We start from the raw sequence: 23,237 nt of genomic DNA, 5'->3' as shown, positions 1-23,237 counted from the left end.
ATTAAAAAGGCATCAGTACTGCTTTGAGATGACCTTTTAATTCCCGGCTTTCCAAGTCTGAACTGGATTGTCTGTCTAAATGTAACTGTAAGCTTCTTGGGGTAGGACCCTTGTCTCAGTTCAAGTTTGGTACAGCACTGACCACCACTGATATTGCAAAATAGACAATTAAAGGCTAAATCCAGGAGTCTTTTCCCAGGCAAAACAAAAACAGAGTTTTGCCTGGCTAGTACTGCAGCATTTGGCTCAGTAAACCTTGTGAACCAGAAAAAAAAGATCATATTTAACCTCCAGAATTCATTGTGTTAGTGGGTTGTGTAAGAAGCACAAACTATAAACTTCAAAACCATGCATATTTCACTTGAGTGACCACAAGATACAAGTATAGACGGACCTACCACACTATTTAACAAACATGCCACAAATGTTCCAGATATAACAGGGCACTCCTTCATAATTATTCTGCATTTTAACCCACTGGGAGGAGTGTATCAGAAGAAGGTGTCTTACCCTCAACATGGGCCTGAATGGATCTGTCAACTGTGAAGAAAAAATGACAACTTGGTTACATGCCTGTCACTCAAACAATTGCTCTAATTAACAAATTGGTATTGCTTCGTTAAGAGATGAAATTAAAATGTTATCATTTTACTTTCAAATGAAGTCCTTTTGGAGAATAATTAGTCCTTTTCCTCGGTATTAGAGCCAACCTCCTTCCCCCTCCCCCGTGACTGTTGTACATAAGCGTTGACAAGCAACTAAACAAGTCTCATAAAGAGCGTTCTGCCCTCTGGCACTATTATTAATTTGTTGATTTAACACTATAAAAATGGAAATTTTGCTAATCTGGAGAAAAACATGGCTATGGCCTTTGGGCAAATTTCTGTTCATACATTTCTAAAGTGGCTAACTCGGAAGGAGATTGGGAAGGGGTCTTGGCCACCTTTCTGCAGACCTGCTGGGAAGGATTGGGTTGGAACTGGCTGGAATGGTACTTTGAAAGCGCCACCACAAACCAGCAACTGTGTCCATTCAGTGACCTGATTTTTTAAAATGGCACCTGGTGCTCTACTTATAAAATTTGAATAGACAATACAGACTGGCATTGACTGGTTGTCGATGGTTTCTCTGCAACGGATCAGCTTTGACTTAAAAGAGGGACTTTCACACTGGAACAAATGTGGATAAAGAATGTTTACACAAAAAGCATTTTGTTTGTTTGTTTGGTTGGTTGGTTGGTTGGTTTTGGCCAGATATTTTCTGTCATCCTCCTTTGTTCATGCTTCAGCTATTTATATTTTGACTAGCTTCAATAATTAGCAATGAAAATATAATATCAATTCATTAGTTATTTCTGATACGTTTGGATGCCCCTCTTGAAATGCAGTGATAAAAGGGAAGGGAGGTTCACAGATATAAGAGGATGCTTTGCGGGAAGCAGTGATAGCATAATATATTATCTTGGAACAATCAAAACTACGCTACAAGTTGAAAGGAAGTATACAGCTAAATGACTTAATGGAAGATACTCTCATTATCTTTTCAGCTAGATGAATACACAGAAACAAAAATGCACAATTTCTTTTGGTACAAAGCCAAAGTGCAGCACCAGCTGAGTTGGGACCCAGCATAAACTCATAATTCAACACCTGCAAATAGCCATAAAATACATAAAAGCTGGGCTGTCTATAGCAGCGTGGATTTTTTCATTGCTTTCAAATAGGGAGTTCTGTTTAAAAACTGACAGGATGATGTCACTCATTGTAAACAACAATTAATAGATGAATATAAATTCCTAGCCTGCCTATGGACATTCATCACCAGGATTCATTTGCCTGTAAAATGGAAAAATGCTGACAGCTGAACAGTCCAACTAAAATAAATAAATAAAATGTACAATTTGGACTTAAAAATCCAAGAGCGCCAAACGATCAACCAAGAGCATCAATATTTCATCAGCATAATCAATACTACAGTAAATATGGGAATACATGTCATAATCCAGCATCGAGAACAATTACAGCCTATCAGCAAAACACTTGTGGATGTTTATAAACCTTACAATAGATTTGGAGTTTATCCTTTTACTCCTGAGGTTGTGAGGATGTTACACGAAAGGGCTTTTCCATTGCATGGCACATGCTTTGCGCTAATGATTAAAGGTCATTCCTTTAAGTTGTTATGAGCCTGATCATTCATCCATTGATATTAAGGGCAAAATTCCCATTGACTTTAGAAATACTTAATCCTGCACAATTAATGCCTTGTCTACACTTATGGTAGTGTGCAGAGTATAGGCACTTCACATGTATAGCCTGTGAAAGGCAAGCTGCATCCATGCCTATCACTGCAGCGTGCAGCTGCACAAGGCAATGAAAGGCTCCAGCAGGTAGAAGAAGCAGGGAAAGGCTCTGGCAGCAGGGAGCTCGATCCTTTCCCAGCTGCCTCCCTGCTGCCACAGCCTCTCCCCGCTAAGAGAGCCTTTCACTACAGCAGGGAAAGGCTACAGCAGCAGGAAGGCTGTGGACACTATGCTGCTAAAAACAGCAGTGCTGAGGTGGAAGGAACTGCTTGGTTATGTAAAAATCAATGTATGGTATATACCATAGGGTTCAAACGTGGAGTGCACTCTATTCTACTTGCCTAAGCCACGCGTCACCATCAACACTGCTACTTATACCCCTCCTAGGTGGGTGTGCAGTGCCTGTACTCTACTAGCTGCTTTAAGTCCAGATCTAACTTAAGATGCTCTTCCAGGTACCAGAAGGGTCCTACCTCAACACTGGGGACGGCCTGGATGACCTCTAATGTCCCTTCCTTCCCTACATTTTGATCATTCTATGAAAGAGGCTCTCGTATTCCTAAATTATCTGGATTATTAGTTTTAGTGACATTCTCATCTAAAACGGCGTAACATTTCCAACATACCCTGGGGTCTTTCTGCAGGAGGGTATGTGGGACAGTTCCTGGTCTGGCTGCGACATCAATAGGATTGGAAGTCTACAAATGTTACAAGAAAATGTCATTAGTTGTGACAAAATGAGTGGGTAAACATTCCCTGTTTAGAATTAATATTCCTTAAAGAATAAAGATGGCATTTTAAAAAGGAAGGGAAGGAACGCATCATGGTTTAGTAAAATGTATAATACAGCCTCAGTTTTCCAAACTTCATTGTCTGAGATCTTCTGGTTATTCAAAACTGGGTAAACAGAATCAGAGCAATAGTTACATTGAAAGTTCAGTCCATAGTCCACAACTTCATTAGCCAGACTTATACAACGTCCACAGTGGCATTTGGAGCATCAAGCTTGTACTGTATTGCTCATCAATTTTATCACCTGGAAATAATCCACTGATGGCTGTCAGTGACATCAATACACTGAAACAGACTAAGGATTCTAACTTCATTATCAATACACAATTTATCGGGTTTTTTTAGTTGTTACAATGATTTAAACACCATTAAAAATGATTGACTAACACACAGCTATATGAAAATGGCAACGCCTCTTTAAACAAACATAAAGCCTTTCTTACGGTTTAGATTTAAATATTCAGCCAATGTAACAAAATGCATCACTTTGGAAAAAGAACCACCCTAGGCTCTGTAACTTCCCACATTAAAAAAACAAAAAGAATAGAAATGAGCTGCAGTACAACTAACAAGTAAGCAGCAGAGTTATTAACAGCCTGATTACCATACAAATGAAGAACTCCACTAATAACCTGCAATCTACATATTCAATCAATAAGCTGGATCGGCCTATTTAAGAAAAAGAGAATCTTCTCTGAAGAGATTTACACTCTGATCCAGCAAAGACCACAAGGCTATAGAGCCTGATTCTCTTCTTACTTAAGGATGACTTCATTAAAGCCAAAAGAATTACATTGGTTCATAATAGATATAAATAAGAGGAGAAACTGGTTCATGGTTTTTGATGACGGTGAAACTATCAGGTAACAGTAAGTTCAAGAAATGAATTTAAAAAAACCTTGTTTATTAAATGAACTTGCATCAATTTTCAAATCAGTCATATCTGAAAATTAGTTGGCTAGATTCTGAATTCAGCTACCACAGTATAGACCTGAACTCCACTAAATTATTTCTCATCTCAGTTACACCAATGTAAAACTAGAGTTACCCAGCAGTCATCAGTGGGATTACTCCTGAATTACATTAGTGCAACTGATATTTGAATCTGATCCAAACCAAAAACCTAAACCAAATATAAACGAATACACAGGTCATTCTTATTTTTACCTTAGGTTGAAATGCTCCTTGCAGTGAGCCAAAAGGACCAGTGGGAGGAATCATGGGAGGAATACCTGATACAGCTGGAGGATAGGAGTGAAACAGCTGTAATCAAAAGATAAAAGAACATAAGGGGACATTTTCTAAATACAAATCTCGTAATTCCAGAAAGAAAGCGCGAGAGAAAGAAAGAAATCAAGCATTCCTGTATAATATTAAGGAAATGAGATGTGGAGAAAATTGAAAAGCACTGAAGACGTGATATCGCTGCAACAATGTTAGTTAAAGTAGTCAATGAAATGTTCACAAATGTCATGAATGTTTACTTTAGAACTTAAAAGTAGTTTACAAATCAAAACAGCTTGCAAGCTATTCCCTGGATTAGGACATCATAATATAAAAGGATCTTTTGCAATGGTTAATTTTTAAATTGGATAGAAGTCACAGATTTTAAACTATATCAAAAAGGAGGGAAGAAGGCTAAGCCAATTAAGACTCATAGAAAATTACCATTTAATTGAAAAAAAATGCTCATGAATTCTTAGATTTTACTCCATTAAAACTCAATTAGTACTTTAGATTTTAATAGTATATATAGAAAATCAGAAAATATACACAATTCTTACTTCATTAGCCTGTTTTAGAGGATATCCTGTCACATCTAATATCAGAATAGAGATAATCTGATTTGCCAAAACCCATCATTTAAACAAACAGTTGTGGCAGCAAAAAAGTCTAAATTTAGAGTATCAATTTCTATAATGATAGAGCCCTGAAGCACAGAGGCACACAAATTGCTAGGGAATACATGCCTGAAATATACCCCGCTGGCCTCAAGGTACCTTCGTATTTTAAACGAGCTCAATCACACAAGTTTTTCTGTGCAGTGCACATGCGCAAACTGGAAAACAAACCACATCAACCATACTGTTCAAATTTCATTCTGCCTTTGTGATCCGACTGGGAATCCATTACTCATACTGAGGAGCAGTTCCTCACATGATCAGTTCCACTGATGTCAATGGGACCTTCTGGGCAGCGTCCTACTGTGGGAGTCAGGGGTCGACAGTGTGACCTAAGAGTATGTCTTCACTGAAGAGTTAGCCTGGGATCTTACCTGGGTGTTGTTTCTAATCACTTTCCTATCTACATGCAAAAAATTCTGACGCAGCTTTGGTGGTGCTTTAAACCCAGGCTAGTGGGCACATGTGTCATGTGTGACTGTTAAAAATCTACCTCCTAACAGAGCTGTTCTAAGATAAATCTTCTGTACGTGCTACTTTTAAGATCAAAATAAATGCTGTGTTTCATGAGTTAATGGCTAATTGAATAGAAGTGGGATTGGGCAAAGTAAAAGATTGGACATGCAGAATGGGCACACGCTGATTAAACCACATTCCCGTGTAAACCAAACATCTCCTAAGTTTTGATCAACTTATTTCATTTAATATACATATGTACATAAAGGGAGACTTTTTTCCTGAGTCCCTGTTCCCTCCATTATCCTCTCTCACAAGCTTAGTTAATTATATTATAGTGACTGAGAGCTGATAAATGATTTCAATATTGTATCTGTACCCAAAGGTTTCTTATCTAAACAATATAGAATGAAGTCTCCTTTCATAGCACATTCCCATTGTTGCTTTTAATTCTGTTTTATTGGAACCTGCTCTTTTCGAAGATGCAGAAAACATTTCCGGATTAGCTAATATTGAACTGAAGGCATTTGAGAAGTCATTATTAGGCAAGCATCCTCCTTTACAGTAACTTTTAATGCCTAAAATACGTTTGAAATACGCTAGTGTCTACTGCATTTAATTCTCCATATAATACGTTAACTCTAAAAGGTGGAGAGAGACATATTTAATATATTATTGAATATGACTAATAATAAGGAATGGTTTCCTTATAGTTTTACAATTAAATATATGCAATCTTTCCTCAAGGTCAGAATTATTATAAAACACAGATGATATTTCTCAACTATCTCTGCATCAGTCAAACTAGGTCAACTTTTACAAGTTATTTTTCATCTTTAGTGTTTCCTTTTGCCCCTGAATATCCTCTATTTGCACACCCTTTTCCTCTTCAGCTTTCCTCATTAGAAAAGTCAGCGGCCACTTGTGAAATTGGACTTCAGCTCCCCTGAAATGCACCTCAATGATAATGCAAAGGCTAGCGGCTGTTTCTCTGATCTTGACCCATTCATAAGGATAATTTCTTACAGTACTGCTTTAAGGACCTGAAACAGAGAGAGATACTGTGATCAAAGAGGTCAAGAAAGGAGAAACAAATGATTTGAGCCTCTGCTCTAGACCACATGTATCTTTCTTCCCCGTGTATTTTCAGATCTACGATAGATTGGATTCAACTCCAAAATGGGCCTTACATTTGTTCTCCTGCAGTGTTAGGTTATATGGTGACTGATTCTTCTTTCGGCTTTAAGACAATTGCCAGATTTTCTCAAGATAAGTCTAATTCTCAGGGCAGGTCTACACTAGACACTTCTGCTTGTAAAGTACATTTCCTGGCTGCCAAAAGCCCTAGTGTAGATGCAGTTATATAAGCATAAAAGTGCGTTTGTGGTACAGCTTATTTTGCCTGGGGAACACGCATATGCTAGATCTCTTTTGCCCGTATAAGCCTCACCTATACTAGTAAGGTTTGCTGGTATACATCAGCAAGCACCTTTTCTACTGTAGACTAGGCCTTAGTTTAAATAAGGATATGAATCCAGTGGCAATATGTGACAAAACACCTGACTACCCCTAAGGCAACAAAATCTAATAGACTTTACAAAGCATCAATCAGAAAGGGTCATGATTAAGCTATGTCTGCACTAGCACTATTGTCAGTAAAACTTTTGTTGGTCGAGGTGTGAAAAAACACCCCCTTGACCGACATACGTTCACTGACAAAGTGCCGAGGTGGACAGCGCTACGTTGGTGGGAGATGCTCTCCTGCTGACACAGCTACTGTCGCCTGTTGGAGGTGGTTTCATGGCTACATGTGAGACCTTACAGGGGCGCAGCTGGAGTGGTACCGCTGTAAAGTCTGGAGTGGTACCGCTGTAAAGTCTGGAGTGTAGATATAGCCTCAGACTGTAAGCTCTTTGGGGCAGGGACCATCTTTTGTGTTCTCTGTTTGTACAGCACCTAAAACAATGGGATCCTGGTCAAAGATTGGGGCTCCTAGGCTCTGTGAGAATATAAATAATAAAGAATAATATCTTACACCTTTTTACTGTCACATTCTATTATTGACACGTCATTGAACAAGATGGGCCAGATCTCCAGCGGCTGTGAATTAGTGCAGCTCCACTGACTTCAACAGAGACCCACTAATTTACAACAGCTAAGGATCTTGCCCCACAGGCTAGCAGATAACACCACAATGCCCTCCGTTACATTTAGAAGGAAAATGTCATGATCTAGTTTGGTAGGATTTCTAGTAACTACAGTCTTCATAAGCTAACTTGCCAAAGTCAATTTGAAAAAGCTTATATAGATGATAACTCACTCAAGGACTTCCTGTATTCACCACTGACTTCTGTGCTTTATTTGCCTAATGCACGTTTATCTATTTCTCCGGTTCCGCATTCTCGCTTGAATCAACATGCCACAATGATGATAACATATCTTAGAAACTGATGTGAAACCCAGTGACTAAGGGTGGAATCCTGCTTTAAACAAATCATTTAAGCACGTGAGTGATTTCACTCCTGTGAGGAAAACAGCTCCCATGCATGCGTGTTTGCAGGATTGAGCCCTAACATTTCATACAAAGGCCCTGATCCTGCAAAACACCTATATATGGAATTAAAATTACACAGATGAGTCTTATTGAAGGTCAATAGGAGTATTCACATGCTTAAAGTTAGGCATGAGAGTAAAATTTTTTCAGCATCTGGGCCTAAATAGGTTCCAGAGTGACTAAAAGAAGAAAAAAAAAAATAATCAAACTATCATTCCATTTTTTCTTGCCCAGTTCCACTTCTAAACAAAACCAACACAAAAAGACAAGTGCTTTGCAGAGTTCTGAATAATACTGATGCAGTAACTCATTCTCTAATCAAAGTATCATTATGAGAGTCAGAAATTCTCTCCATAGCCAATCAAGTACTTGTCTTTTACCAATATGATGAAGCTCCTGACAATGGGGAAAAGCAACCTACGTTTCAGCAGGAAATGAATCAATGATACAAAAACTGTAAAAACAAAAAGCTTGAAACTTAAGTGAAATCTATTGATTCACAATATATTTTTGATTTATAACACACTAGTTATTAAATTACAATGTTTTTATTTTGTAGCTCTTAACCACAGTGCTAGATTCTCATTGCTGTCATGAAATAGAGCTTTCAAAATGTAACAAGCCCACTGGAACAGTTATGACTTTTGAAATCTGAAGCACACAAAAGCAAGGATTCCGTTTTTATACAAGGAAATATAATATATTAGTAAAACTACTGGATTATCTAACCCTAAAGGGTATGTATGATGGTTTGTCATTTCATTACAAATTTCTTAGAAAGAAATTTAGTCTAATGGCTTATGACACAACTGAAAAACGATGATGAAATTACAAGTGTATCCTGCTTTATGTGGCACATTCAGCTCTAATGCCTCATCTTCACATCAAGTTGGTCTTTAAATGGTTTATAAGCAAAAGATCTTTTGATTAAAAAAGATGATACTGCATCTTTATCAGAAACAAGCACCACAAATGCAAGCCTTTACAAGCCAAAGCTGAAGTGACCAAGAACGATAATGATAATTCCTGGAGTGATGATTAAGAATAGACTGAACATTCTGCTAGTTATTGAGTGGCAATCCCAGCCCACTATGGAAAAGCGATTTAGTCAGTTTTTAAACACAGTAATAAAACTCACACTGTGACGGTAGAAGGGATCAACTTTTGTAGGGTATTTGTCAAACTGCAAAGGGATCAAAGCACAAACTAGTTACTTTGTATTTTGTTGTTCATACCTTCGCTTCTGTTGGTAATATCAAAGACTGCCTTTCTATTATTTAGCAACCAACAGAGATAAACAAAAACTTAATAAGCATGTTTTGCATAAGACTGTGCTTTGGATTTTGCATCCTTCAGAGTAACAGGACGTCTTTATGCAATAGAGGAAAGGAACAGGCACCAGAGAAGCATCACATGTTCCAAACACTATAGTATGTTGGGTCAACAGCCTAAATTCATCAGCCTAAATGCTGCCATTTGGTACTTATTGTTAGTTACCAGTACACGTTTGAGGAAGGAGGCCATTCTGCCTCTGGCAAAGGTTATCTAGCCCAACAGCATTTTCTCTCCCTGAAAGCTGACATTTTTGTAGTTTGTAATAAAGAATAGAGTTGTGCTCTACTTATCCTCACATTTCTGCCTGGGGTACGCACCATGGGCGGTGCTGGCGTTGGCATGATGGCAGTGGGCGGGATGGCGTGGGGGAAAGGCGTGAAGGTATGCTGGTGTGTATGTTGGTGCGTGTGCTGGTGCTGGTGCTGATGCTGGTGGAACTCGGTCCTCAGGTAGGGCGGTGGCCCCAGAGAGGCCCCACGATCTGCACTCTGAGAGGCCAAAAATCGTGTGTTGAGTTCCTGACGAAGAAGATCTTGCTCTGAAACAAAGAATAAAGCTGTGAGTTCATGAGCTTTTCTGCAGTCCCTCCCGCCTTGGTTGCTGGGTTTGCCTGCCAGAACCAAGTTGAGGTTTCCCTTATTAGGAGCAAATATCTACTCCCAACTACCACAACACAAAACATGAGAGTCTTCCCAAAATGCACTGGAGGCAAGAGAACCCTTCAATTTCCCTTTTCTCCCAGGATTTGTCTTCACTGCAAAGTTAACTCGAGTTATAACTTGAGTGTTGTTTCTAAATCAGGAGAGGTCCACAAACGAAAGTCCTTATCTCAAGTGCTGTGATGTTTTTAACTAGCATTGACTGGAAAGACTAAACTGGCTAAAAGTTGACTGAATCTAACGTGTCAGCTGCTAACATGACTTCTGTAATATGTATGTGGGCTAATATCACTCAAGTGAAGATAGTCCTCCAGTGTCTTTCCAGAATTCCTCTCATGTCTCCAGGAAGGAGAGAAGTTCTTCCAATACTTCATAGAGAAGGGACTGATGGAGTGGCTCCACTTACCACAGTGCTAAGAATCATGACATCCACCCCCAGAAGTCTTAGTGCCACACTTGAGTGAGTATGGCACCAGTGTGGACACAGCACCTCAAGTATTATATAGAAATGTGGCTGCTCCCACTCCAGACTAACTTGAGACGAGTAACTAAAGTGTAGATAACTCAAGTTAACTCAGTAGCGAAGAAAAGATGCCCAGAAGGTTCATGTAATGGGAGCTGGTGCATATGTACTCTAACATGATTTTACCATGGAGAGAAAAAAAGAAACATCCAAAATTTAGCCTCTCAGAAATATTCTTTCCCAGGGTGGAAGGAATATCACTGAGATGGGCTGAACTGATAGTTTGTATTTTTAACAAAGTCCTGAGCATGTCAGTGGTGGGTACATCCTCTGTCAAACAGCCAGCCCTTGTTCTATTGGTCAAAATAAATAATTTGACTTAAAACCACGAGCTCGTTTTGCATGTCGTACCACAAAAATGTTTTTTTTTCCCATGACATATCCAACTCTTACCTGAGTAAGTACTACCAGCTGGATGTCCTGCAACCTGCAGTGTCCCTGAAGTCAATGGAGGTGGAGGAGGCAAAGCCGTAGGAGGGGCAAACATATTGGGGTGATGCGGGTGAGCAGGAGGTTGGAGGGTGGGCGTGTAGGTGTGCAATGGACTGTGGCTGGGTAAAGAGAGGGGAAATGGTGAAGCGGAAGGGTGGTGGGATGTGTGTGGAGGAGGGGCCTGAGTCTTGGCCGGAGTACTGCTTCTGCTGCTGCTGTTAACGAAAAGAGGTTGGGGGGGAAAATTAAGCAATGCAGGAAAAGAAGAAAAGCCTCATCACGACCCGCACCCCTCCTCGCACACACACCAGAAGTTACTTTTGGAACATGCTAAACAAACGGTAACTTTGAAATTCCCTTTTATTTCCAATCTATTCTCTAGTCAGAGAAATGGAGGTTGCAAGAGGCTGAGTTCCAAAGGTAAACGATATCAGCCTTGAACAATGCATGAATGGCACACAAAGGAATAATCAATTGCGTACATTTATTACTTCATTGTCAATTCCTTTCTGTACGAATGCTTCTGAACCGTTGTTTCAGGTAACTGAAGCTCAAATTAGTGATCTTTACACTAAAAAAAACAATCATCACTGAATAAAATGGAAGACAGTAGACGATGAGAGACGGGCTGGAGAAAATAGTGACGTCTACCTGCTTATTGTGTAGTTAATGACTCCCTCTCTGCTCCCACAATATAAAGATCAAGGTAGATTACACAGCAATAAATATGTGTACGTACTGGCTGCAGTTTTCCCCAGTATAACATAGTACAAGACTTTTTTAATGACTTAAAATAGCTAGTGCTTGCGTTTTACTTTTCACTATTTCATGTAATCATCATTCACGCTCCTGCTGCATAGGACTCTGAAGGAAAACAGGATGATTTTGGCTTAAAGTAACTCAAGATCTAGAGCATTTGTGGGTCAGATTCCACCCCCCAACTCAAAGCACAGAGCAGCCAAAAAAGCTGGTTTAACTGGCTCCTGCATAGGGGAATCCCAGCTTGGATAGGTGGAGGAGGATCCAGTTAGGGCACTAACTGAGAACTGGGAAGACCTAGGGTCACGTCACTGCTCCACCACAAATTTCATACGTGACCTGGACAAATCACTTAGCCTCGCAGTGCCTCAGTTCCCCAGCTGTAAAAATGGGATAATACCTCACAGGGGTATTGTGAGGATAAGTACAGGGGACTGTGAGGTGCTCAGAAACTACAGTAATTGGGGTCTTATAAGAACGTAAGATAGATATACAGGGCCAGAGTACCAGCTTCTCCTTTGGTATAAGGTCTTCACCCCAATGAAGCAAAGGAGATTAAGCTAACAGTTGTTCTCAAACCAAAATGGGTCACGACCCCATTTTAATAGGGTCGCCAGGGCTGGCGTTAGACTTGCTGGGCCCAAACTTGAAGCTGAAGTCCGAGTCCCACTGCCCCAGGGCTGAAGCCAACGCCCAAGGGCTTCAGCCCTGGCTGGTGGGACTCAAGCTTTGGTCCCCCATCCTGGGTTTAGGTAATAATTTTTGTTCTCAGAAGGGGGTTGTGGTGCAATGAAGTTTGAGAACTGCTGAGCTAAACCAAACTAAGGCCACTTTACTTCTGAATAAGTATCCACACAAGGATTTAATGTACTTAAACTATGGACCTTTAGTTAATTCCTCTGACCTTTCCTAAGTGTCCTGGGCAAACAAACCCTGAAAAGCATGTCCTCCTACGTCCATATTCAGCTAACAAATTGGGCATCTTCACCAGATTTCAACAGGCTTTCCTTTATTGTGTACAATAGTACAGAACAGTTTACCTACCTTAAACTGTTGAGGCTTAAGCTGCTGCTGTTATACGCTGAAAAAGGCTGAGAGAGACTCTGTGAGGAAGGGTGAGGCTGCACCAACGGCAGGTTTTGATGGACAGACTGCAGAGAGGACTGTGGCCTGGGCGGACGCTGTACTTGAGGCTGAGGTGCAGGTGGACGCTGGGCTTCTTCTGGGCCTTGCAGCGGCTGTGAGGCTTGAGACTGTGGCGGCTGGGCAGGAGCCTCTGTTCGCTGAACCAGTGCAGGGCTTGGGGAAGGCGCTTCAGGTCGTGGCTCCAAAAGATGTTGGGCCAAAGGCTGAGAAACCTGAGGACAAGCGTCTTTAGGCACCACAGGCTCAAGTATTGGTTCTTTATTGCTGTCCTGGCTCTTCTCTTGACTCCTTTCTAAGCCTGATATTTTCGGGACAGTCGGCCCCCTAGCATCTTGGTTGTCATTTTCAGCTAGCGTACTGACACCTAATTCTTTACCTGCAATGCCAAGAGAAAGAAACACAAAATGGCGACGTGTGCAAAGAAGTGAGAAAAACCAAGTGAACCCATTACAACGCTTACATTCTAGGCAGTTTCAGTGTTTTGTCATTGCAGGCTTTTATAGGGATAACATCAACTTGAAATGTAGTCAACTTCCAAAAGTGAGTTGAAAGTAATTTCCTGTAGTACACCTGCCCCTCATATTTGTGGTTTTATAATCACTTTTTACCATTAATAAATCTGTGTATATATATCTTCCCCCGCCACCTTTATTTCAGAAAAGATCTGCACAGTATCTAGCACAATGGGATGCTGCTCCATGATGAGAGCTCCTTCGCGCTATGAAGATACAAATAACAAACATCAGAAACTGACCACATCCCTGATCCAGCAAACGCTTATGCACATGTTTAGATCTACACACGTAGTCTCATTGAATTTAATAGGGCTACTCATATTGCTAAGCCCAAGAGTTCAAAAATTGTGAGTTAGGCCCCCCAAAATCATTAAACTGGCTTAAAGAAAACCATTATTTTTTAATAATACATTTTTGCTGGAGTTTATATGCCTTCTCCTTTTTAAACATTCATGATCGTATTTTCAAGCTTCTCTCTGCAGCCATGACTGCTGGAAGCTTTTTTTTTTTCTTTTTCTTTTTTTTTTTTTTTAAATCAAGCTGAGAAATTCATATAATCCCATGCCTCCAAGAGATGCAGTTTAGGATAAATTCAGGATACATTTGTGAGAGCTGGCAACACTGCTCATGCATAAAATTAAACACATGCAGAAGTATTTGCAGGATCCTGGCCTAACTGATTATACAGGAGAAAAAAATGAAACCAACTATTCACAGAGTGCTATTAAACAGTGGGGGAAATGAAAAAGATTTTTGCCTGTGACCTCTTTCAGTGACAGTTATTTAGGAGTTACTTGTCAGAAGAACAGCTACAGAAGACAAGAGACCACAATGTGATTTTTTTAAATTGGCATGCCCCGTTAATATCAGTGACTTATTATTATACGTTGAGTACAGTGGAGATTACACTAATCAATTCTCAACAATAATCTCCCACCTGAAATACCCTTAAGGAGGCGTAGTTAATCCAAGTGTTATAAAAAGGTAGGAGGGAGTATTACTGGAGGGAGATTCTAAAGGAAAATGATTGTAACTGCACAGCGGGAACTTGATTTTCAGAAATGCTGAGCACCCGCAGCTCTCATTGCAGGCACCTGGGGCTTAGCAGTTGGGCCTGCTATGTCTTTGACAACCAACAATGCTGGGGAAAAAGAAATTTAGGAAAAACTATTGAAAATGATAAAATGTTATATATCACAGGAGAATTGTTCACAGATATGTTTCTAAATTCTTGAATAAGGGATGTGAATAAAAATAACGGAAAACAAGCTATGCATAAAGTCCACTATTGCAAACAATCTCAATTTTCTTGTGATTCCATATCTGTTTTATGGGTTTTTTGTTCGTTTTTTTAAAGACTCAGCTGTTGGTTTCATGAGATTGCAAGAGAATCTCACCTTCCATTAAAACCAAAAGAGTATGTTTCTAGCTTTCATGGTTAGGGAGAAAAGTCTGAAATTGTGAAGCGAGTGCATTCTAAAGGCTCAGAAACCAGAAGACAATTTTAAAAAGCCCCAACATTAATTTATTTCTTTTTTAAATCTCATGATTTTCTTTAGCCACTCCCATGATTTTGGGGACCTGATTCATGGTTTTTGAACGGATTGGGATGGTGGAGGTGATACTGTTGAGGTGTTCATACTCTGTGGGCTCAAATGTATGTCTCTCGTGGCCTTTGCTGTGGAACAGAGGGAAGCAGAATGGAGCAGCAACTGTGCCTACAGAATTTTGCCTATTATTTCTGGCTCTGAGGGAGTTTGGAAAGAGCATTCCTTGCTGTACCTGTTCAGCAAGTGAAAAGAGCTTCCTCCAACCCAGAAAGACCCTGTCTCGCTTTCCTCATGCCCAAGCCAAACTCAGCTATGACTCCTTTTAGAGCAGATGTTCAGAAAGCTTGGGTGAAGAAGCAATGACCTTTCCCTCTAGTGCGGCCATATTGGAGCGGCCCATATAATGTAAATCATAATGATATCATCAGTCTTTAATTTAATAAAGACAGCATAGACAAATGGTACTGAGCAATTTGCTAGCTCAGCAGAGTGGCTGTGGAGTAAGCTAGGAAGGTACTGGAAACTGTACAGATAGGAAATGGAGAAAGCTGGCGTCTCAGGGGGAACCGTGACCTGAGCTGGTTGATACTCATGCATTTCAACTGTTGTCGTCTCTGGAGTTGACCAACAGGGCACTTTGCAATTTGTAATAGGAGATCCAAAGAATCTGGATCAGAAAAATACAGCAGTCCTGTGACTCTATAAGAATAAAAAGCAATGACTGTGACGAGTGCCCAAGGTGTAGCTCACTGCAATTAAATTGTAGGTTATCAATAACTGAAACTCAGTTTGCATTAATTCTTTGGATCAGTTTTGTTTGATCAAACACTGTTAAAAGTTAAACAGAGTAAGATCATCACATTTGTTAAGACAGGTCTCAAACGTGGCAAGATAAATAAAAAAAAAAGCAACAGATTGCTTAGGTTGACAAAGTACATGTCCCCAGTCCCCAAAGGGCTAAGTTATTAGTTTGAGTTCTAGTGAGAAGGCATGCCAATTATGGCTTTCAAGGATTTGTTTTATCATTAGAAACAGCCTACTAGGTGAATATAGCAGTGGTCTGAAAACACATGAGAGGTGACACCTTCAATTCCAGGGGAAATACCTCTCTCTCAGAGCCCTTCATTTAACCTTCTTGTCTGATATGTTTAGTGTCTCTCGGGTGCACAAAATGTATTCAGCACAGCCCTCTGCTGTGAAATGAAATTCCTTACACAATACTTACTCCTCCCCTGGAGAAAAAAGACATTATGAGTCATGGTGTCCCATGTGTATTTTTTCCACATTGATATGTATATCTTCACTGTTCAGCCCCTTAAGTACCACTCCCATGTGCATTAGTCAACAGCTTAGAAAATGTAATGTTTAGTTGTTCCCAATTTATTTTATTTGGGAGATGTCAAATGTTGAACCTGCTCTCTCTCTCAAACCATTACATCTATACTACATCACAAAATGGTACCAAACGTCCAACAGTTTTTCTTGTGTCAATGCTCCTAATAAATGTATTTTTGCACAACCAACAATTAATGTATATAGTCCAGCAAGAACACTGTAGTACACAGTATGCTATTTAAAGAATTACAATCCCACAGCAATGATTTTACCTATTTTCTGATTTTTATGGGGAATTTTAAATCTTCTGCAGCAACATTTCAAGGTCGTAGACACAAGTTTTCCCTTAATCTTCTAAGACTTTTTACACATATCATTATTTCTGAATATTTAATTCACTAGCCACTAGAAACTGGAAGGTGAGAGCCCTTTATTCCTTCATGACATTGGTCACCCCACACACAGCTTTCTTTTCTTCTTTAGACCATCCAGGAGTTTCTTTCCATCCAACCAAATTAAAGAATCAGGTGTGTGTCCCAATTTTTATTTTTTTAAGAGCACCCTTAATATTCAGTTTTGGGAAAAGTCAGTTTGCTGAATCAGTAATTAGAAAAATAATAATTATGTCACTGACATGGTGACATAGGATTTCCTTTCACTATCATAGTGATGTTGTGCAAATCAGCTATGAGAGTTTTATCAAAAGAATAATAAAAGGAAGTGCTGATAATTCTCTGAGTATTGGACAAAACAATTTGCTAAGGTTATAGACATATGGCGTGCATATGGAATCTGCATCTGATTATCTCTCATACTGCACTTCCATTTCTCTAATTTCACCACCTTTCACTTGAAGCAGAGAATACTGTGATTTCTTAAGGTACAGGACACAGATCCCAAATTAATCCAAATGAAGTTACCAAATAAATTTGCTATATCTACAAGATTACTACTCTGTCAGCTCAATAACATCAGAGGAATAGGCCTGGCTGTTAGAACATGATTACCACTCTATCAGCTCAACACCCCTAGAGAAATGAAAACTTTGTGAAGACTTGTAATACAAACACAGAGCTGCATGTGAAATACCAACACTCTATATTTGTGAGTTTATGATATTATATATACAAAAAAATACACACACTTGTGTTTTCATGTGTGTATCTGTAATAGCCTCCCAAGGCAACCACACTCATATGTCCATAGCATTTTTCTGTTTTGAATTAGTATTCATTTTCTTTTATTTCTCTGACAGTATAAGCTATTCTCTTTGGCATCACATGCGTATTACTGTCAAATCTTCTAATACAGGATAAGGAGCCGGTCACTTGAAAATATAAAACTCATTCTGTTGTTTTTTATTGTTCTATTTTCCTTCAGCTTTGACATAGATGAGAGGACTACAGCTAGATGAATTTTTTTTTTCACATGGATAGTTTATTTGCAGAAAATTGCAGTTTCAGCTGACTCAAAACGATTCACAGATTTGGCATGAATTCGCAGATTAGTTTGAGACAAAAACTGGGGTTTTTTTGGCCTGCATTTGCAAAGGCCTTAGATGCCATTCATGAAACAGCCAGATGAGATGGAAGTGGAGCTGCCTTCCTTAATCTTTTACTGAGGGCACCCACCTGGGCTGTGAGAAACCTGGGTTCAATCCCCCTCTGTCTGATGTGGAGAAGAGATTTCAGCTTGGGTCTCCCATATACAGGAGAGTGCTACGGCCTGGCAACTAGAGAGGGTCAGGGTTGGATGTGTCTCCGTTTCTCCTGTTGAAGCTGTTTCATTTTGTAGAAAATACTCAAATATTCATTGGGCAAGAGAGTGAGAAGGACTCTATAATCTGGTGGTCAGGGGGGACTCACCTGGGAGGTTGGAGATCCAAGTTCAAGTCCATGTTCCAAAGACTGTTTAATTATCCATACACAATGGAACAGCTTTAACAGAAGAGATTGAGCGATAGTTCCCTCAGAATATTCCATAGCCCAGTGGATAGGGGCACTTACTGGCAAGACGGGAAACTCACATTCAAAACCCTGCTCTACATCACAGAGAGGTGGGGACTGAAACCAGGTCTCCTACTTATCATGTGAATCCACTGGGCTAAAGGTCTAAAAGGCAGCAGTGGCCTCTCCTCCACCTCTGGCCGTTTCTTTTGCTTCCTTTTTAAAAACGCCCAGATAGAAAATAAAACATTTTGTTTGACCCAAAGCAATTTTTTTTTGTGCAGAATTTTTCAATTTGCCAAAAATGTTTGGTTTCAGATTGACCTGTTTTTTTCCTGGAACTGCCTGCAAACTAAAAAATCAAGTATTCACTCAGCTGTAGAGAAGGCAGATCCTCAGCTGGTATAAATTGTTGTCGCTGGTGTAAATTGCTCCATTCTGTCTAGCTGTAACAATTTACACCATTTGAGGATTAGCCTTGAGATACAGGGGTATATGTTTGAGCAGGAGGTTGGACTAGGTGACCTTCTGAAGTCCCTTCCAACCCGGATATTCTATGATTCTATGTTGCAACAGTTATTTAGATTGAAAATCTGATTTTACATTGCTTAATCAAACATTTGGATAAATAAGCTAGTGACAGAAATTATTATTGGAAAGGACAAAGGAGATCCTATTAGATATCTCACCTATCATACAGAACAACAGCCTCAGAGTCACTCATCAATTGTACTGGATAAAGTACACCTTAAATAGAATTTTTCATTTCAGCACATAACCATCTTTCATCCTGAATCCCAAAGACAGTAATAAAATTATTGATTATGCAAATTAAAAACATTAGAAAATATGGTTACTTGCAGCTCTGTCATCTGCTGACACCAATTAGTCCGTATTATGCAAGTATTTGGTACAAGTGAACAGCAAGCCTTGTGACGCCATTTGTACTTAATTATCAAAGAGAGAAGAAAGTCATTTGGTACAGAAGACCTTGCTATTGCCTGTTAAAACGTTTATCTTCTGCACTCAGATGGATTTAATTGTAAACAATAAAGCTGAAGATCAATGAAAAGAACCACTCAATGAAAGAACATGTTGACACTCCTTCAGTCATTGAGCTGCTTCCAGCCTTGATTCAAGAATGCAGAACACTCCAATATTTCACGTGAAACAATTTATTCAATCCAGTTGTTAAACAGAAGACACATCATAAATGTGCCACCTAAATTCTGTATACCAGGAATATAATACTGAAAGCCCTTGGTGTTAGATTTTTTTCTTTTAAAGAGTCTTTTTACTTAACATAGACTCATAGCTTTTCAAAGTAGAGGTGATGTGCAGAACATCTAAATTTCCTTCTATCGCAAAAATCCTGTCAAATGGAAAATACTGTACATACATGCAACCCCTGAAGAGAAAACTACATCATGATAACTCAGTCCTGCTCCAACTGCCTATAGAAACAAATAACCATAGCAAAAAGGTTAATATCTAACAGACACACCTCTTGACTTTCTAATCTATCCAGCTAAGAAGCTATAAATTAGATAATTAATTTTAAAAACCATGAGGAGTCCGGTGGCACCTTAAAGACTAAGATTTATTTGGGCATAAGCTTTCATGGGTAAAAATCACTTCTTCAGATGCAACATCTGAAGAAGTGGGTTTTTTATGGCTTATGTACAAATAAATCTGTTAGTCTTTAAGGTGCCACCGGACTCCTTGTTGTTTTTGTGGATACAGACTAACACGGCTACCCCTCTGATAATTAACTTTGCAACTCTGTTAAGCATCCAAGAGCCAGAGGTTGATTGTTAAAAGAAACTTTTCTCAAATGGGAAGACAAACTTGCTATGTGGGAAGAAAAGGAAGGCAAATTAACATTTAATGTTAATCAACTGTTTGAGTACTACAGGTCTCCTTTCTCTCCTTGTTTCATTTAACATGTAAGTTAGAGATATGGGGTCCCTCAGAACCACACTATTTGCACAGCATATTTAGGAAAATAGAAACACAAGAATTGTAGACTGGAGCAGACTCAACTTCCATCTAGTTCAGTATCCTATATCTGAGAAGTGGCCAGCACCAGATGCTTCAGATGAATGTGTACACAAGAAACAGATGTGGGGTAATCTGCCCCTCATATCAGAGATTGGTTTAAGCCCTGAAGCATAAGGTTTAATATCCCTTCAGCAAAGTTTTCGTCAGTGTTAATTATAACACTGTATATTCTTGGTAACTATATAAATGTCCAATCCCTTTTCCAGTCTTGCTAAGTTCTTAGCCTCGGTAGCTTTCTGTGGCAACGTGTGGAAAAAAAAAAATTTCCTTTATCAGGTTGGTATTTTCCACCTTTTAATTTAATTAAATGTCTACTTGTTGTCTTATTTTGAGACAGGGAAAACAGAAGTGGCTCTATATCCCTTCTTTAGACCAGTAACTATTTTACATACTTATATCATATCCCCATTTATTCACCTCCTTCTTAGAGTGAACAATCCCAAACTTTTCAACCTCTCTTCAGATGAAAGTTTTTCCAGGGCCTTGATCTTCCTCACTGCTCTTTTTGACCCCCCTTTAGTTCAGTAGTATCCTTTTAGTAGTATCCTTCTACACACATTATCCTTGACCCCCCTTTAGTAGTAGTATCCTTCTACACGCATTATCCACGAGGCTACGGTACTGATTTATATAAAGGCATTTTAATATTCTCATTATTATTCACCATCCCATTCGTTATGCATCCTAACTTCTAGCTTGTTTTTTGACTTCAGTTACACCTTGAGCAAAGGTCTTCATTTAACTGGCTACTATGATACCCAGATCCCTTTCTTTATACCATTAATTTAGAACCCTATAAGATCTATGAGTAGTTCATTTTTCCCCTTCCATGTACATTTTTTGCATTTATCAACTTGAATGTCGTCATTTGCCATCTTGTTGCCCATTCACCTACCTTGTTTAGGTTTCTCTAAAGTTCCTCGTACCCTCTATGGTCCTCAGTAACTGAAATAACTTTGTGCCATAGGTAAACTTTTCTACCTCACTACTGACCTCCCCGCTCTTTCCATACCATAAAAAAAAAAACAATGACATAGGACATGGTCTGAATCTTGAGGACCCCCACGGTCAACTTTTTGCCATGGTGAAAATTGCAATTTAATCTTACTCTTTGTTTTCCGTCTCCTAGCCAGTTTTTGATCAATGAAAATACTTTGCCTTTCACCCCATGATGACTTAGCTTCTTTAAAAGCCTCTTTTGTGAGGCCTTGTCAACTGGTTCTCCTTTATCCACTATTTTATTGACATGTTCAGAGAATTCCAAGAGAATAGTGAGAGACAATTTTTCTTTGCAGAAACCATGCTGATTACACCCTATCACATCATGATCTTCCAGATTTCTTGTATTCTATTTTTAAATATGGTTTTAACCATTTACCACATTCTGATGTAAGTTTTACTGGCCTACAATTTCCTCAATCATCCCAAAGTCTTTTTTAAACATAGGTACAACATTTGCTGCCCTCCATTTCTTTGAACAGTGGGTGTTTTAGTGAGAGGTTGCACATTTTTGTTAGTACCTCAGTCACTTCATACTTGAGTGTCTTCAGAACTCTTTGGTTGACCATCTGGACCAGGTGACTTACTGCTTTTTAACTTATCAAGTTGCTTCTCTTCTTTTGACACTGCAATCTCTAAAAGTACTTCATCTTTATTATCAGGCATCCCTGCACTTTAGGGTCTGATAACATTTACTGGGCATAACTTATAACACTGTCAGTCCCATTGACTTTAACAGGACCACTGTATTTATTTGTTTGGAGGCTTTTCTAGTGACCCTCCATCAACATAAAATCTCTGAATTCCTTTCATGCATTAAATGCATGTAATGAAAAAGCCCATTTATGAGAAAGTCTGTGTGAAGTAGGGGAACATTTATCCCATTTGATGGAGGGGGAAGTGAAGCACAGAAAGACTATGGTCAACATTTTCAAAAGTTGTCTCTGAATCTGGTGACTCACTGTGCAACTGCCTACTCTGAGACCTCTTGGAGCTGATTATCAGAAGCACTGAAAACCAATACCTTATAATGAGTCAATGGGAGCTTCAGGTGCTCAGCACCTCTGAAAACCAGGTCCATGGTATCCCAAAATGGATATCCCAAAACACAGAACCATCTGCAATCACAGAACAATGAGTCTGTAACACAGCTGGGAACAGAACTGGGCTCTCCTGAGTCCCAGGCCAATGCAGTAACAACAAGACCCTCCGTCCTTCTCTGGAAGAGTGGTTAACGCTTGAGGCCCTCAGCCTATTAATTCCCATACACATAACACTGGGTTTTGTTTGCTCGGGATAGTACTCTCCCTCTCATAACATATATACAATACATATACATAGCATAATACTGCTTACCTTCTGAAATTACCACTAAGGAGAGGTGTGAAGGGAGGTTGTTTTTTTTTTTAATACTAAATAAAAATAAATAAATAGAAACACTGGATACTAGCCAGTAAAAAAAAATAAATAAAAAAAATAGAAGCAGCAGCAGCCGCCGCCGCCGCCACTATGGTAAGGCTGGATTTTTATGTCCCATTTTCAATAGGTTCCAGCGAACCTTAACATACAAGTAACTCTCACTGAGATGAAAAATAGATTGGTCTTATCCCCCCTTCCTTGCCCATTGATTTGCTTCAGCCACAGAGCTACATAAAATGCTCATCACATTGGCTCATCCAGCTTGGATGTGACAGGATTACTTGAATGAGCTTAAATAAAAACTGGCTTTCAAAGGCAGCTTGAAAAGTATCACCTTATGAACACTGATCAAATTTACCATGGCAGCTCAGTTTAATATATGAAGGACAAAAAGAGCTGTGTGATATGTTTATACAGAAGAATAACACATTTATTCTCCCAGAGGGGTGTCACAGCCATAACTCACTAGCCACATAACACTGTGTTTCCTTTGTAAATTTGTTCTGTAGCGCCAAGAATACCCCTCCCCTCTTAGTTTTACAGTGAAGGGTTT

At 39.3% G+C, this 23,237-nt stretch overlaps 1 protein-coding gene across 8 annotated transcripts in view; it reads right to left on the bottom strand.

Annotated features, from left to right (window-relative positions):
* AUTS2 (activator of transcription and developmental regulator AUTS2) overlaps positions 1–23,237 on the bottom strand; it is a 939,222-nt gene that overhangs the window by 18,966 nt on the left and 897,019 nt on the right. For 4 of the 8 annotated variants that reach the window (XM_050929475.1, XM_050929481.1, XM_050929482.1 and 1 more), the window contains 7 exons: positions 12,758–13,235; positions 10,916–11,169; positions 9,637–9,878; positions 9,144–9,188; positions 4,262–4,357; positions 2,929–3,000; positions 511–540 (listed from right to left, as the gene is read on the bottom strand). In XM_050929475.1, coding sequence (XP_050785432.1) covers positions 511–540; positions 2,929–3,000; positions 4,262–4,357; positions 9,144–9,188; positions 9,637–9,878; positions 10,916–11,169; positions 12,758–13,235 — 1,217 coding nt within the window. The remainder of the gene's footprint in view (positions 1–510; positions 541–2,928; positions 3,001–4,261; positions 4,358–9,143; positions 9,189–9,636; positions 9,879–10,915; positions 11,170–12,757; positions 13,236–23,237) is intronic. The other 4 variants (XM_050929478.1, XM_050929477.1, XM_050929479.1 and 1 more) reach the window with 4 other exon arrangements.

Source organism: Gopherus flavomarginatus, chromosome 19, assembly GCF_025201925.1.
Source record: "Gopherus flavomarginatus isolate rGopFla2 chromosome 19, rGopFla2.mat.asm, whole genome shotgun sequence".
Lineage (NCBI taxonomy): Eukaryota > Metazoa > Chordata > Testudines > Testudinidae > Gopherus > Gopherus flavomarginatus.
The sequence above is the reverse complement of the archived record's forward strand: the minus strand, read 5'-3'. Positions and strand labels throughout refer to the sequence as shown.